Source organism: Lipomyces doorenjongii (assembly GCF_038497915.1).
Source record: "Lipomyces doorenjongii strain NRRL Y-27504 unplaced genomic scaffold V1508scaffold_8, whole genome shotgun sequence".
NCBI classification, from domain to species: domain Eukaryota; kingdom Fungi; phylum Ascomycota; class Lipomycetes; order Lipomycetales; family Lipomycetaceae; genus Lipomyces; species Lipomyces doorenjongii.
In genome coordinates, this window is record NW_027118075.1 from 252,739 (window position 1) to 269,321 (window position 16,583).

Consider the following 16,583-nt stretch of genomic DNA (forward strand, 5'->3'; position numbering starts at 1 on the left):
GGTCGTCCGGTTATTGCCCACATAATCCGAATGAATCACGAACGCAACACCAAAAGCCAAAATAATCTTGCTCTACCGTCGATCCGGTGTTGTTGTTTCAACCAATTTAGATAATTCTGAGCCGCACGGACGCAGTCACCCGAGAATTCGGACTTGCCCGACGCAGGGTCGCTCGCATCTCAGCAAAACGCCAAAACGAGTGAAAAAATTCCATCGAAGATAAAGCAATAAAGTGATTTACTCGAATGTATTAGCGGCAGCATATACGCCGTTGAGTACATCCAAATGTCGTTTGAACTTCGGCAGTATTCCTAGCGCGACTGGAAACATGCGATGAGGCAGTCAGCCATTGTATCGATGTTGACCTCAAGCAACTTGCTCCAGTCTAACTGTCAAATTAAACTATCAACAGGTATACATACGCGTAATATGCTAAATATTTTGTCTCGGCGCTGACAGACCTATCTCCACAACTGCAGTGTCGATAAGCAAGTTAGAGATTGCAATTACCATTTGAGAATGGCACTTGAACTTCGTAAATCGACAATGCTTTTCTGCCAGCTCGTAGTTCAGTTGATCGTATGCGCTTTACAGTGAAAAATGAGATTATAAATGCACCCTGATTTCAAAGAATCACAACGCCGTGGCATATGTTCCTGATGACTTCACCTAAAGGAATTGCATATGAACAGCCAACAACACCCAAATGCCTGCAAAGTTTTTGCAGTCTAAGTAACCATACCATTAACATTGGAAAATGTGAGTAAATCAGTCGAGTATTTAATATTCTATAAATATCGAGATATTCGATGTTTTCCGGTTCAGGATTATTCTGCGCACGTTACACTCGCGCCACTTTTCGTGCTGCTATAAGGTCTCGAACCCGTTTAGCCGAAATATTACAGCTCGGGTCTCGCGGCGTTATGTCACCCATATGGCGCAACCGACTGAATAGACCTGAACGTCTCGTACGTGTCAATATTCCGCGGTTGCAAGTTGATCAGGTAGCCATCATAAAAAAGATATCTAATAATGTACAATAGCAAACCTAAAACATATATATATATATATATAATGTACAATAGCAAACCTAAAACATATATATATATATATATATATATATATATACAGAACAGCATACACTTTCCTTTACGATGTCCCTAACTAATATGTACAACTACGAGACAACTTCTGTCATGGGCGACCTATCGGCAGCCGTCCACAGAACCCGAATGCCATCATCTCCCGCGTCTTTACAAGGCACAAAGCAAACGCCCAGACCCAACTCTGTCTACAGCTTTCCTATTAAATCAAATCGCGGTGGACTTATCGTCTGATGCACGCGAGTAATGCTCGCCAACAGCTTGCCGCATTCTCCAGACGCCGACCTTGAGTCTTTCCACTGTTTCCAGAGGCATAAATACCAATGGCTTGCCTTGCCGAGACGACTCAGCATCCGCCAGCGACGTCACAGTCGACACTGGCTCTCCAGCTGCCCACTGTGGAAGTCCGTGAATCGCGACCCGAACATTCCACAAATCATCCGCGCTTCCTGGGGTCTCTATAAACCTTGCCAACGTATTGGTGATATCGGCACTCGTCGACTGAATCTGCGGTCGTCGGGCATGCACTATAATCTCGTTAATAATGGCGATCATTCGTAACCCATATTGCTGGCACTCAAGCTTACCATCTACTGGGACGACCATAGCTTTCTCAGCTCTATCCATATCATGCAGTAATGGCGCGTTCAACAACTTCTGGATTGACGACGACACTGACGTCACAGAGACGGAACTACCGCCATCTGCATATAGCTTGTCCATTTCCTCACTAGAATTACCAGGTGGTCCGAGACTGCGTAACAATCCTCCGAACGGAACTGACCCATCGGAACTCCGGCGCTGATATCCCCCGTGGCGGTCTTCCGTGTACACAGTCAGAGTTTCGCGAAGCGCACGTGCATGTGCTTCATTGTTTTGCAGATCTAGCACAACAGGCCAGTGATCTGGAGATGACGTCTTTAGCCAGACAAGAGTCGACAAAGGAGGCAACAAGCATGGAGCGGTAAGCTGCATTGTCTTGACTGACTTCGACTCGTTCATTTTATAGCCAATCGTGACTGGCATGACGACGGGTCGCATGGTCTCAATATCGCGAACAACTATACACCGGTTTTGACAGGCCAAAGTCCAGAAATGCCGGAAAGCTTGCAGATGTACGTCATTGTCGAGTACGTCATTTGGAAACTGTGGATACAGTGCTATCACGAGACCAGCGATCGCCAAATGGCTTGGATCTTGCGAAGATTTGTGCGTATTTTGCGCCGTAGATGATGGGCAATCTGAGTCAATGGCAGATATTGGCATTGGCGACGACGTGTCTAAACTATATTCGCCGCCTCCAACAAATAGGATGCCAAGAGCAAGATGGGTAGCGAGGTGGCTTCCGTAAGGGACCGTAAGTTCCACTGTTCCGTGCAGCCGACGCAACCTTCTGAGCACATCGAGGTCGCCCGTTCCGGCCATAACAACGGCGCAAGAAAGCGCTAAGACATTCTGACAGGTACGCGCAGTTGCTTTTGTCATTCGTTGGTCATGTGTACCTGCGGGAAGAGAACACAAGCGCATATATTGATCGAGGTAATATAACAACGTTGCCTTTGCATCAGGTTCAGCACTGCCGGCATATTTGACGCCGATCGCAAAGCATAACCCACAGAGAATATTTAGCAATGGCAGATCATCGCTGTCAAGAACGATCACATCTCTTAGATCCGCTCTCGGTCGCAAAAATTCCCGAATGGTTAACGAAACCCACTCACGAGTCGTGCCAATAGTTGACCACATGATGAGCCGGCTTGCAAGAGTTCGGAGGAGTAAAAGGTCCGGACGGACGTACTCGAACAACATCTCTGTCTCCGGAACATCAACCTTCTCCGCAACGGCAGCATCCTCTGTCTTGAGGTAGATCAGTAGCAGCGCTATTATACTTCCGGCTGCGCTCTTGTCAAGAAGGTGATGCTTCTGCGCAGACGCTCCTCCAGCAACCCCACCTCCAGCCACACCGCCAATTCCCGTAACGTCGTTATTACCAGTATTTCCGGTGCTAATTGCCAGCAATCGCTCCATAAGATGTAAGTCACTGAGACTTGCCACATTTGACCCACAGCCAATGTTAATCAACCCAAGAGCAAATCCAGCTGCAAGGAGATATCCCTCGTCACGAAGCAGTTCAGCTCCAGCAGCTGCAGAGCCGGGTCCAGCGGCCCCATCAGCTCCGCCGGACGCACTGCTGTTCAAAATTCGTCCACTTAGTTTTCGTCCTCCAAATCCAATACCAGAAGCATTGAACTGATCGATCTCCGCTATTAAAATCTCACTCATACGACGATGGTGAGAGCCATAGTAAAGTAGCCCGACTCCCATTATGCCAGCGGTCTGCATAGGTCCGGAAATGTTGAGATCTGCAGATCCGGCTGGCAGTAATGCGACAACGTGCACAGAAAGCACTTTGGTCATCTTCGGATTCAATGTGCCAAGATACGAAACTGACATTCCCAGTAGTAGTGCGATCGAAGTTAACGCATGCTTAGGACGGAGGTAATTGTAAATATGCCACTCAGCAAGATTTGTCAAGTGACCATTCAAACCAAGACCAAGTAGAAATCCGGCGTGCTGAGACGAAAGCTCCTGCGGCTTATTGAAAACAATCCACGATCCAGTGATTTCCTTCGCGTCTTTGGAAACACTCAGCCCACTAGCAACTCCATTGTGAAAAAGTCCCCAAGAAATATTAGCCTCACTCATTAGGTGCTTGTCAACTGTAATGGTGGCCATACTAGGCTTCATCACGATATTGAAGTTCATTTTCGGGATTGGAAACTTTTCGGTCAACAAGGGGATCCTAGCGGAATACAAAAATGCACCACGCCCAACAGGAACTGCAAGCGTTCGCGTGCCAATCATTCTAGCTAGTTCCTGCTGAGCTGTATGCATATCTGCTTCATTGAACGATGATGAAAGTTGACTGTATTCAAATTTGCCTGACTGCATCCGAGTCGTTTGCAGCAACTTCTGGACCTCCTGCATCCGTCGATCCTCTCGAAAAATCAGTTTGGAAACGGTGGCTCGATCAACCTCGGAAACACCATCCCATGGTCCCAGGCTATCTGCTTCCGTATGCACCGACTGGACGATCTGTGATATTTCCCTAGGCTTGTCTCGTGTTGGCTATCAAAAAGTTAGTCATTGATCTTACTGTGCGTACCCCTAATCGCATATTAAACAACTTACCACATGCCGACTGATCTCAATGTCAGAACCATGATTCCCCAATTCCACCAATTTTTTCAAATCTCGTCTTCCTATTAGTTCCAATGCGTCAACACCCCACTCAGTCGGTGTATGCTCCTGACACCAGATTATAGCTTCTTTGAACACTACCACTATACACTCTGGAAACCGCTCAATCTCATTCATCAGTGCACGTCCCATACTTTGCGGGGGGGTTGTCTCTCGTTTTGGAAATGAGTGCAGCAAATGCTCAATAATATTTCGGTATACCGTTGACTTTGGCGAGGTAACAAGGATTGTGACTATGTCGAGCACAAATCTAGATTTCGGGAGAAGAGAGATGAGATATTTTTTTGACACTGGGGATTGCGCTGCACGGTGCTGGACGATATCAAATAATGTAGGCATCACCGGTCTTATGGATTCGAGCGGTGATACTAAAGCATCGTAGAGTATGGCAAAAATATTCGGCGGACTAGATAGTATCTCCGGGGAAGCAAACCTTGGAGCTGTACGAAATGTTAGTTGACGAGAAAGTACTGCATTGATCAAATCTTACCCTCATCATACAATATATTCCAACCCGTGTATGCCTCCTTCCACTGCTCACCCCATCCGAGCCACCGTACCAGTTGTCCCAGCAGCATATCTAATTTTCCTTTTGCCTGTGCCGCTGCGACATCCAGCTTTAGCTCTTCAGCCAACAAATGCAGCGCGCAGGTCACGACGACTCGATTCCGCACCCAATTGCTATTTCCATTGGCCGACGTACTGAAATCATTGGCTAACGCGATAGCTAGCTCCGCATGCTTTGTAAACGGCCATTTTCGAGGTCCGCGCTCCGCGGACAATAATCCAAACCAGGCTTCTGTGTCTGTGAGGTATCGGCTGTCATGATCCTCGAGAGCATCCTCCATGAGAAATTTATCATACACACTGGAATACATTGGGTCACGTTGATCGGGCGCGGTCATACCCGGCCCGATCCAAGCAGCCAGCACTGCGATCACGAAGGCGTCCCACTCATTAACCGATTGATGCGACGATTGTGATGCACTCTGTCGATATAAAGTAGAAGAAAACTTGAAACCAAGCAATACCTGATGGATAGGGTCGAGCATTGAATTGACGACTTGCAAAGATTGCCTGATTGACCCTGTCCGCGGTGACAGGACAACTTCAATGCGAGTGAGAGAACCGTCGGATAGGCGTAAGGATACTTGATTGGTCATCGCGTGGACCAGCTCTGTGACATTTTCCGTGAATTGTAGTTGAGGAGAGTACATTCGCAGGAAAGGATCATAGAGTCGCATTGCCCCATCTGGGAGTAATAGTAGTGTAAAAGGGTGCCGCAGACCATCGTTCTCATCACCGGACATATTGACAGCATCCCGCGCCGGGATCTTAATGGAATCCTCAAATCTCAGGTGCTTACCCTCCAAGCTAAACAAAAGGATCACGACATAGCATTCATCTTTATTTACAAATCCTAGTGCTTGGCTTTTCCTCTCCAAGTCGACGAGATGAAAACATTTAAAGTCACTTCTGGTGGTACTGAAAGCAAAAGACTCGATATGAGAAAAATCAATCTCCTTCTTTAGACTCTCGACATCGTACCACCACGACAAAAACGGTATGGGAACTGCTCCGGAAATTCCTGACAAGCTGCCCATCATTTCTGAGGCTTCCACACCCGCACCGCCCATTCGGTCAATTGTAAGCGAAATGTCCGTCCGAGATGTCGACGCACGTCGATTTTCCATAGGTGACATATCAGGTGCAATAGACGTGTCCTCTGTCATAGAATGTAACATTGACGAGCGCCGCCGAGACATGGTGCGACGGCGCGTGGGAGCATTTCCATCTGTATTCAAGTACCGGAACTGATATATATTAAGCACCTTGGTTGACGAATCGTATGTAGTGGCCAGTAATGCTTGCTGCGCACCTCTGGGCGTCCGTTCCGACAAGAAAACAAGTTCCTCAAATTGTGAGAACGACGGTCCGACGACGAAAAGCGAGTCTATAGTCGTATTTTTTGTAGACGATTTTATAATCAATCCCAATTCTGCCATAGGATCCATCAGCGAAAAAAATCGTGGCAGGGCAGGCGTGCTGGGCGCCAACAGATCTAACTGATCCAGAACTAGCGGTGGCATTGACGTTTGTGATTCTCCATCTGCACCAGAATCTCTCTCAAGCACTAAGCCTCTATCTGTGGCGAAGACTCGTTTCACCGCAAAGGGAATCTTGACGACGTAACGTGCGCCGCTAAGAAAAAATATATGAGCAAATTCTGTTAGAAAAATGACGATTGCTCGTTTCCTGCCCGCTTTTTTTCCCTTGGCTGATAACCCACTATCTTTCAATAAGCCATACAGTTTCCCAGACTTCCTTCTAGCGCCATCAGTTGCTGTGGAAGCTGCAAAGTCGTCCAGCGACCGCGGGGAGGGGTCCTCGAAATGCGTAAACAACGCGTGAGTGACAGTGTCACTCGGGAACCCGAACTTCCTCCGCAACTCGCCGCTCTCGTACCACATCACAAAATGATCCGTGACAACTAACTCCTCATCTGGCGACGTGGTATGCCATTTGCAGGTTTGCTCTGTAACTTCGGGATCATTCGCGATTGTTGCAGGGATCGGGACCGAGTGTTTGCCGATGTTGACTGCTGCAAGGTAGACGCCCGGGGTTGGGCGCGATTCTGCGCTCAACGGAAGAGTTGAGGGAGCCGACATACCTCGCTAAGCAGTATCAATGATATTGGCTATTATAAGTGCTGCATCGCCGTATCGTTGGGGTTTACCAGAAATGTGGGCATCGCAAAATTTCGAGTTGAGTTGTGTTGTTTGAGCATTGGGACAATGGAGAGGAGAATAATGGACATAGTCGGGCCTCGATTTGCAACATTAGCTTGGTGCCGCTTAATTGAAATCCACTGTAAAACAGTGCAAAATGTCATATAGTTCCAGGACTAATGACAAACCAAGTATTGTTTCTTTGATTATATACAGCAGGATTCCGTTGAATTTTAAATTTGGAGGATTAGGTGCTATTCCTTAAATAGATAGACTCTAACTATATCTGTGATTTGTAAACCAAAATAGGGGTTTGTCCATGCCACGCGCGCGGCACAACCAGTAGCAAGCCACAAAGACGAAACATCTACAACATTGTTCATGGGTTCTATCAAGAAAGGCTATTATATTCATCCAACCGACTCTGTGTGAAATTTTGTCTAACATTGTCAATGGTTTTTATGTCGCCATTCGACCATGACAACCGCAGCACCGGCAAGCCGCGAGCAAGACGCAGCTAACCACGCGTCATTGACTGGTTGGATATCCTCCGATTTCCACTTTCTTATAACCGCGGTCCTGCAATCACGAGCAACACTCCAACCAGGTGAATCCAGTTCCGATTTCTGGCAGCGCGTCGTGACCCTCTTCGCACGTCTCGGAAACGCGCATGGACGTCCGCAGGAGATCGTCAACTTAGAAGTGGTGGAATTAAGACGGATCTTTTATGATTGTATGAAATCTGCGCGACAAGTCAATGAATACGAAATATGGAGAGCTAGTGTTGCTGGCACTGCTCCTCCACAATGGTGGGATCTGGATATTAGCACGCGACAAGGGTTTCTGAAAGGTAGCCCTTTGCTGAGTAAAAATGTTGTTGCCAGGTTACTGGATTACTATCAGCAATATTCGCAATTCTCTGTGGTAAAACCCCGCGTTAAAAATAATAAGTCTTCAATTGACGCCGGAGCTCAGCATCTACCTCAGCAGACATCTGTTTCTAATCCTACAGTTGCCTCGTCGACAAATTGGCCGAAAGATATTGTGCAGCCTGTGTTAGAAGCTGCCAGTCAATCGACAGAGGAGGTTGCACCTGACCAGAGTATATGGACGGGTTCGACCCAGGGCCCTACCCCATCGTCTGAAGTGGACGAAAGACCTATGGCTAAACGTCCTAGGCTCGATGCGGCGAGTAAGGACACGACGATCTCGCAGTTATCTCTCGTTCAATCTACAGAAACTCTTACGTTGCCTCTAGAGATAAGTAGCGATGTCGTTGAGGTCGGCTCCATGCGGTCAACATCTTCGCCTACGCGGACTCAGTCTGGCTCCACCGCCCATCAAGAAAATGCGGTGCCGAATTTTACTTCAGCGAATCTCGGGGCGAGGGCCATACAAGAACGTATGTATCGCCCGGCTAGTCAAATTCAGCCGGTTGAACTGACCCCGTCCTCATCGGGTCTGTCGAACAGAAGTCCATCGCAAATACCTGTACCGACTGTGCTGAAAGCATCGAGTGCGCCACCCGGTGGACTGACAGAGGCATATCTTGACATTCGGCGCAAAGATCTCGCCTTACGACGTCGTCATCAAGACAGGTTGCTGCAAAATTTACAAAATGTCGTTACCGACAATCAAATCGACCTTGGTACTCTCGGATTGAGCTTGCAGGCATGGATGGCGTACGCAAGGGCAGTATGGGCTGCGGGAGAAGAGCAGGAGATTCAGGCCGAGGAAGAGTTTGTAAACAAGCTACTGGCCGAGGATGAAGATGGGAGAACGAAGTCATAATGTATTGGATCTTATTGCTTAGCAAGGGTAAGTACAAGTTGTTAGCATATATTAAGGTGTGCGTTTGGAAAAATTTCATCATTCTACTTTGCGTTCTCGTAGTATTTAATCTGTATATTATGACTATATACAGCCGACCTAACTGGTACGAAATTTGACATCTTACTTTACAAAGCCGCATCAAGCATGGCGTGTTGAGTGTACCCCATGGCACGCACAATGATCTTTGCACTCTCTAATACCCTCTTTTTTGCCCCCGGCATGACGACACGACCCCACCAGCCTGAATGAACCCTGTCAAACTCCAAGTCTTTGATAGCATTCCAGATACCAAGGATTGAGTTGGGATCTAGAGGGATCTAGTTGACATTAGTGATACCCTTTCGATACAGAGTGAGTAAGTCTTACCATATTTGGATAGCTCCACATGAACGTGAAGCTGGTGGTTCCTGGTAGCCGCTCACGATCGCCGAGACCACTGAAAACGACCGCAATGGAGTCCGCTACCAGCAAATGCGTGTCCTTCCAAGCAAGCACAAGAGAACCTGGGAAGTGTCCACCGACTTTCACAACATCAACATCCACAGCAAGCTTCAGGTTATTGTCATCAAAGAAATGCTGGACACTAGGTTCCAATCGCATGACCCATTCCTTGTCCGGTGCAGCAAGATATACAGGGCAGTTAAATGCTTGGGCCCATTCAACATTACTAGAGTAAAAGTGAGGATGGGAGATCACAATTGCACTGATCCCGCCCAAAGCCCTGACACGTTCGATGGTATTTTCGTCGATAAAAGTGATGCAGTCCCAGAGGATGTTTTTGCCTTCCTTTGACTTCACCAGCATCGCACGCTGACCTATCGCAATCTGCGGGACAGTGAAGATGCTGTACAGATCGGGGTCTTCTGGATCCTGCATGATTTCATTCTTATATTGATTGTCGGACTCGCGGAGCTTTCGTAGCGTCGTCCATGACTGCCCCGCTGCGGGGACATATTGTCGCGGATCGTCGCAAATTGGACACGTAGTTGGAGGCGTTAGTGTGCCAAACTGTGTACCACATGTAACGCAGACTGGAAGGTCACTTGAGGACATATTGTTAGGATAGAATTGAGTTTGGCAGATAGCAGCCAAGGGGTTCAAGAGTCGTTAAATATGACGAGACTGAGAGATGTCTGTAGAAAGTTTCAGGAGTACGTACGCTAAACCTATTTCTTAGGACAGGACAACTTTATTTACTAAAGGGCTTAGTGTCTCCAGTCCTCAATGTGGCTGGAGCCGGTAATGCACAGATGGTTTTAAGGTGGGGAAGCTCATCGCCACTGCGTCATCGACGAAATATGCAATCTTGCGTCACGGTGCATCGAGGGCAGGGCTAGACAGTCTACCAACCGAGCAACAGACTTTTAATGAGATTTGGCGCACATTACTTAGATATTTCGCACTAAAATGCTCAACCGACTTCTAGAATTTGTAATTACATTCATGCAACTTCGCGAGCATCCCGCATCCGAAACTCAGAGTTGAGACACCCCAGCTTATTTCAAAGTACTGACAAATTGGAATATTGATTACAAAAGCCATTACCACCATTGCATGCGCCTGCTACACGGCAATTCGGAAAGACAGTGCTGCAGATCAAAGATACCCTTAACCGGATAAGCCACTCTAGTATCTCGATTTCTCTGACGATGCCAGAATGACGAAAGCGAAAGAGAAATGACAGCTTAGCTATGACACGCATAGCCGCCCATATAATCTTACTACTTAGTCATCACCCGCAGGAACGCTCAACCTTGGAGAGCTTAAAACTAACACTACCCGCGACCATGGCACCAGCAATCAAGACGACTCCACCGTAAATCTTCAAACCATTGTAATTCCCATCCGTTCCAACAATAGCGCCAGCGATAGGCAACGAGGCCAGGGCCGCAAACGCAATTACACCACTAAAGACGCCAATACGGGTACCAATCTCTTCAGCAGGAGAAATCTGAGCAACCAGCGCAGTGAACATAGCCAAGATTCCGCCGGTGCAAAAACCATTAGCAACAGCCACGATAATAACTGTGGCTTCAGAGTGGGAATAGTACCAGAATGGAGCTGAAACAAGACCGGCAATAAAAGTGATGATCGAAAATAGTATGAACTTGTCCATCTTGTCCGAAAGCAAGCCCAGTAACACGCGGCCAAAGAACGACCCTACATTGAAATACGTGATAATCTGTAGAGCATTCGCAACAGGAATGCCGTCGGCTATGGCTGATGACGCGAAGTATGCCATCGGAACATACAATCCGAGATAGATTAAGAACATCGAGGCCGTGTAGAGCGAGAAAACAGGATCCAAAAATGGATGGATATACAACTTCACTAGCCGATAACGCTGGGTGCCTGGCGGCGGAAGTCGAGAAAAGGTCGCGACAGTAGCAATGATGGAGAATGCACACAGAACACCGGCCATTGCGTATACTGCAGCTTGGAACGATTTGCGCGAAAGATTCTCAAAGATCAACGACAAGCAGATACCACCGATGGATGCACCGGACGCGGCAACACCAAAAGCGAGACCTCGACGCGCTGAGAACCAGCCTGAAATTGCAGCTGTGGTGCCGTAGAATAAGCCCGCAGCGCCAAGCGAGGCACATATACTCTGAGCAAGCAAAAACTGATAGTAGTCCTCGCAGAAAGCAGTCGCGATCATACCAACGGTAATAAAAATGCAACCGCCAGCTGTGACCCATCTTGGGCCATACATGTCAGAGATGTGTCCACAGAAAAGACCAGAGAAGGAGAAGATAAATGATTGGATTGATCCTATCCATGAGATGGCAGACGGAGAGAGGTCAGCGAGCTGGTTCTGCTGATAATACGCGATGAAAATCCCAATGACATTTATCATTCCAATCGAACAAAACTGACCACAGAAGCCACCCAGCACAACGAGCCAAGCTAGATAATGTTAGGTAGATAACGAAAAAAGTAATAAAGACGCATACGTCTTAATCCGACATCTGGAAGGTGGCCATTACTCAAATGGTCAATCTCAATCGTGTTATACGTCTTGCGTTTGCAGTGCAAGTCGTCATTGATGCAAGACTTCTCGTCTTCGTACATTGCTGGTTGAGCGAGCGTTGGCTGGAAGATTAGCGACCTGTAAGACGCGAAAGACGCGTGGCGCGTAGACATTAAATAGTGGTTAATATCTCCTGTTGTCGTCAAACATGACGCGCTTGAAGGTTTGCGTTGTACAGAAGCCAGCAGAACAGCGGTGGAAGGCTTACTTATTGCACAGCTCGACAGGTACAAATAAGAGAATGAGAGTCAGAAATCAGAATCAGAGAGCATAATCAGGAGCGAAGTGACTTTTCAATCTTTTCGGCTTGGAAGGTTAAGCACGTAAAATGTAGAAGACTACTGGACGCCGCGCGAAGTCGGCGCGCGTCGGCACTTCTCTGGGGCCGACGGAGCTATGACACTGATGGTCGCCGCACAAGCAAATTCGAACGGATAAGTAAGCTAATGCAAATCATTAAATTACTGCTTTAAAATTTTTTGAAATCTGTGTAGACCACAAGTGATTGGTGAAAATAGTACCAAAAGAGAAGACCAAGCCGTTAGAACTGAGGTTGGCAGTTCCAAAATGACGTTTCCGCCTGACGCTACAATGAAACGAGTGAACCGAGCGAAGTCCCGGGGGAATTTTTTTTATTGTAAAGCTTTGAACAAAACCGAAACAAATTTAGCCAAAACAGAATTGACAAGAGGCACACTTGTGTATGTTATCATCCAGTTACATCATGCCAAAATTAGATATATCAACGACGTCAACATTCGCAATTTCGAAATCTCCAAAATATCACAAAATCACATTCAAGGACGACGACGTGTGAATTAGATATATACCATCCACACCTAACAAACCTAGCGCTAGCTGTCAACATGATACCAGATGGCAGTAATCTTGGAGCGATGTAGCCAAAATCACGAACAAGCTCAACAACACAAGTAGGCTCAAAGTTTAGTCGAGAATATCGAATCCTCTTATATCGCCACTTCTGTTGCAAATCGCAAATGCTTGAGCGCCTAGTAAAGTCGTATACCAATGGTACGGTAATATAGATTCTTAATGACTCCATCTTCACTCACTCTCCTGTGGCTGATCCTTGGGCATCTTGAGATTGACACAAGCAGCGACAATTGCACCGGCAATCAAGACAACTCCAGCGTAGATCTTCATATTGTCATAGTTTGTATCAGTGCCAACAATAGCACTGGCGATAGGCAGCGATACTAGAGTCGCGAATGCAATAATACCATTAACTGCACCAAGACGCGTCCCGATCTCTTGAACAGGCGAGATCTGAGCTACCAAAGTCGAGAACATGGCTAAGATACCGCCTGTGAAGAAGCCATAGGCGACAGCAACGATAGTGATGGTGACTTCTGAGTGGGCAAAGTACCAAAATGGAGCAGAGACAAGACCGGAAAGGAGAGTGATAGTCGAAAATAATGCGAACTTGTTCATCTTGTCCGAGAGCAGTCCGAGCAAGACACGACCAAAGAATGACCCGACATTAAAGTACGCGATAATCTGGAAAGAGCGTGCAGCTGAGATACCTTCAGCAATGGCTGACGACGCGAAATAAGCCATAGGCACAAAAAGGCCAAGGTATATCAAGAACATAGAGGCGGTGTAGATCGAAAAAACTGGCTCTAAGAACGGTCGCAAGTAGAAATTGACGAACCTATAGCGCTGCTTGCTAGTTGGTCGAATTCGAGATGATGTAGCGACGGCAGCAATGATGGAGAATGCACACAGAACACCGGCCATTGCGTATACTGCAGCTTGGAATGATTTGTGCGAAAGATTCTCAAAGATCAACGACAAGCAGATACCACCGATGGATGCACCGGACGCGGCAACACCAAAAGCGAGACCTCGACGTGCTGAGAACCAGCCTGAAATTGCAGCTGTGGTGCCGTAGAATAAGCCCGCAGCGCCAAGTGAGGAACATATACTCTGAGCAAGCACAAACTGGTAGTAGTACTTGCAGAAGGCAATGGTGAGCATACCCACTGTAATCAACATACAACCGCCGGCTGTGACCCATCTTGGGCCATACATGTCAGAGATGTGTCCACAGAAAAGACCAGAGAAGGAGAAGACAAATGATTGGATTGATCCGATCCATGATATAGTAGACGGAGAGAGGTCAGCGAGCTGATTGTGCTGATAATATGCAATGAAGATACCAACGACGTTCATGAACCCGAACGAACAAAACTGACCACAAAAGCCGGCAAGGACAGCAAGCCATGCTGGACTGATATTAGTAGGTATAAAGCAAACAAGGCGGACTGCGACACATACGCCTGAATCCAACATCTGGACGGTAGTACTTGTCGTGTTCAGAATCCTGGTCAGAACGGTCTATCTGAAAGGTATCGTAGGTTGTGTGATAGCACTCAAGCTCCTTCGACATATCAGAAATTTTGTCATAGCAGTTCCCGTACATGGCCGGCTGCGGGAGTGCAGGATCGACATGGAGCGACAAGGAAGACGCCCTTGAACTAGCCAAAGAAATCAAAGAGGTGCTGTGAGTAGACATTGGATGCAGGGTAGCTTTCTCTGGAAATGCGGTAAGATTGTCGTCGGACATAGTGCGTTCGAGACGACTGTAATGTATGTAGAGACCAGTAGAGTAGACTTAGACAGCATATTTATTGAACAGGTTGAGGAGCACAGAATGTAAGTCAGAACAAGCAGGCCTCAGGGGCGGAGGGATCATCGATAAGCGCTAGAGCCGATCTTTGATATTCATCCTATATCTTCTATTTGGAATTAGTATGCTAGTCCGGACCTTTACAATTGTCAACTACGTAAACATGACTGCTAACTTCCGCAGGCTGCGAGCCTCCGTGCCTGCGGGGATTGATAGTCGGATGATTAACAGGGCTGCAGGACACGTAAGTCCTGCGTGCTACTGCCTGCATTATCCGTAGCATTCTTTATTCATTAAGCGAGAATTCAAACCGACAAAGTCGAGTGGGCGTTGTAGCCCATGACGCCGAGCCATTTGGTGGAGGATTTTATTGCTGGGCGATTTCAATAAAAGCGAAGGTGATGTCATTGTTACTGTTTTGATCGGGTCCTGCGGCCAAACTCAAGTCTCCCACCGGCGGCAAAATCAATGTTTTAGTTCCAACTTTAAAACTCTAAATGTGTGGTAGACTTTACATGGAGCCGCACAGTTAACTGAATATGGCTAAGTGTTGCTGTCAAAATAAGAATGCCACTGGGCCGACGGGCTAACTGGACTCCTCCGACGCGCGACCGCCTTTTCCTGATGCGGCGATCAAGCTAGAAAAGTGCACCGCATGCCTACGTCATCCCTTCCATTTCAATAATATGGACATGCTTGGTGTCAGTCCTGATATGGTTCTGCTATCCGGGCCATCTGTTTGAAAACGAATAAGCAATTGCAGATATGTCACTGTTCGTTTCCTCATGCAAGCAAACATTGCGTCACCTTAAATCGTCGCAAATCGCTAATTCACTGATCTTGTGCTTGTGTAAGCTGATTTTCCACTGTCAGCCAGTGCATCATCTACACACAGATAAGATACTTTCAGCCTATTAGTAACATCACTGCGGTTCCGTTGTGTCTATAGGTATCCTAGTTTCTACAATGCATAACTGCCTCATCACATGTTAGATATCGGAGGGTCCTTATACCTGACCGGCGCACTTTCTTGTGGGACAATCCCTCTTCCATCCTTAAGCTGTCTCGGAGGTTACAATCTATTTTGATTAAGTGCGTTCATATTGTCGTGTATGCTGATACGGGGATGTTGCCGACGGATATCCTAGGGGCACTCTTTAATTTGTCTCCTCGATATCTCTATGTTCGTCCGCACATACCTTGAATTTAACCGCACTACGTTGAAGATCTTGAAATGAATCTATTCGACAGCGGAAATCCAAAGCATCCACTGCCAACCATTGACGGGGGGATCACTGACACACTTGCTGAAACTGCAACCAGCCAGTACTATTCACGTTTAACTCAACAAATCCACGTTTGAACACCCCGATAGCACCTCCGCCATGTGCAATCGCTCACATCGTTATACCGTACGCTGTGGGTGGTATCAGACTATTCCATCCGACTCTACTCCTTTGGCATTGGACCTCAAATTGTGCTGACGCCAAGCCTGCATGGGTGATGAACTATGCAGCCTCATTGTGTATAAGATGTGGCGCTTGGATTGTCTTTGTGGACCAAGAGGATGCTTTATGATGGAACGTGTCGATTTCTTTCGTGCAGTATAAATCAATTTGCAAGAAAGGTTATATTTTGTGACTGTATTCCGTGGTGCTTAGTAAGAGCGTTATCAGTTACCCTACTTATCAAAACTCTGATAGGCGAATTGAGTCACGAGTCACGACAATAATAATAAAGTAAGTAAATTTAGGGCCAGGGTTACCTCTTCAGGATGCTATTCTGATAGACTCTGATCTCCCGCGTCGCCTTTATAAACGGGGAAAGTTTTATCTCAATGTTTCTGGACAATTTATACACGGCCAAATTAAAAGAAAAGCGAGGCAAGTGGCGCCGTTGGCGTCCATTCTAACGCGACCGTACTGTGTTTATGAATGGGACTAGCGGTCTGTGCGGGCCGAACGGCTGTTACG

The 16,583-nt window shown here is 47.0% G+C and overlaps 5 protein-coding genes across 5 annotated transcripts; 1 reads left to right on the forward strand and 4 right to left on the reverse strand.

Annotated features, from left to right (window-relative positions):
• Positions 1-1,097: 1,097 nt before the first annotated feature.
• Positions 1,098-7,312, reverse strand: V1508DRAFT_411990 (uncharacterized protein). Its single transcript, XM_066939543.1, has 4 exons — positions 4,855-7,312; positions 4,296-4,804; positions 1,691-4,232; positions 1,098-1,630 (listed from the first exon to the last, which is right to left on the reverse strand). The coding sequence occupies exons 1-4, from the start codon at positions 7,031-7,033 to the stop codon at positions 1,311-1,313; spliced, it is 5,550 nt and encodes a 1,849-aa protein (XP_066797746.1). The 5' UTR covers positions 7,034-7,312; the 3' UTR covers positions 1,098-1,310.
• A 141-nt stretch (positions 7,313-7,453) lies between these two features.
• V1508DRAFT_411992 (uncharacterized protein) lies at positions 7,454-9,061 on the forward strand. The gene has a single exon (XM_066939544.1). It carries the CDS (start codon positions 7,571-7,573, stop codon positions 8,882-8,884), a length of 1,314 nt encoding a protein of 437 aa, XP_066797747.1. The 5' UTR covers positions 7,454-7,570; the 3' UTR covers positions 8,885-9,061.
• On the reverse strand, positions 8,957-10,139 carry V1508DRAFT_279119 (beta-lactamase-like protein). The gene is made up of 2 exons (XM_066936512.1): positions 9,293-10,139; positions 8,957-9,243 (listed from the first exon to the last, which is right to left on the reverse strand). Exons 1-2 carry the CDS (start codon positions 9,977-9,979, stop codon positions 9,052-9,054), a joined length of 879 nt encoding a protein of 292 aa, XP_066797748.1. The 5' UTR covers positions 9,980-10,139; the 3' UTR covers positions 8,957-9,051.
• Positions 10,140-10,335: 196 nt separating this feature from the next.
• On the reverse strand, positions 10,336-12,299 carry V1508DRAFT_411995 (major facilitator superfamily domain-containing protein). Its single transcript, XM_066939545.1, has 2 exons — positions 11,884-12,299; positions 10,336-11,836 (listed from the first exon to the last, which is right to left on the reverse strand). The coding sequence occupies exons 1-2, from the start codon at positions 12,071-12,073 to the stop codon at positions 10,659-10,661; spliced, it is 1,368 nt and encodes a 455-aa protein (XP_066797749.1). The 5' UTR covers positions 12,074-12,299; the 3' UTR covers positions 10,336-10,658.
• Positions 12,300-12,574: 275 nt separating this feature from the next.
• V1508DRAFT_460150 (major facilitator superfamily domain-containing protein) lies at positions 12,575-14,997 on the reverse strand. The gene is made up of 3 exons (XM_066942762.1): positions 14,259-14,997; positions 13,034-14,206; positions 12,575-12,970 (listed from the first exon to the last, which is right to left on the reverse strand). The coding sequence occupies exons 1-3, from the start codon at positions 14,545-14,547 to the stop codon at positions 12,906-12,908; spliced, it is 1,527 nt and encodes a 508-aa protein (XP_066797750.1). The 5' UTR covers positions 14,548-14,997; the 3' UTR covers positions 12,575-12,905.
• Between the last annotated feature and the right edge of the window lie 1,586 nt (positions 14,998-16,583).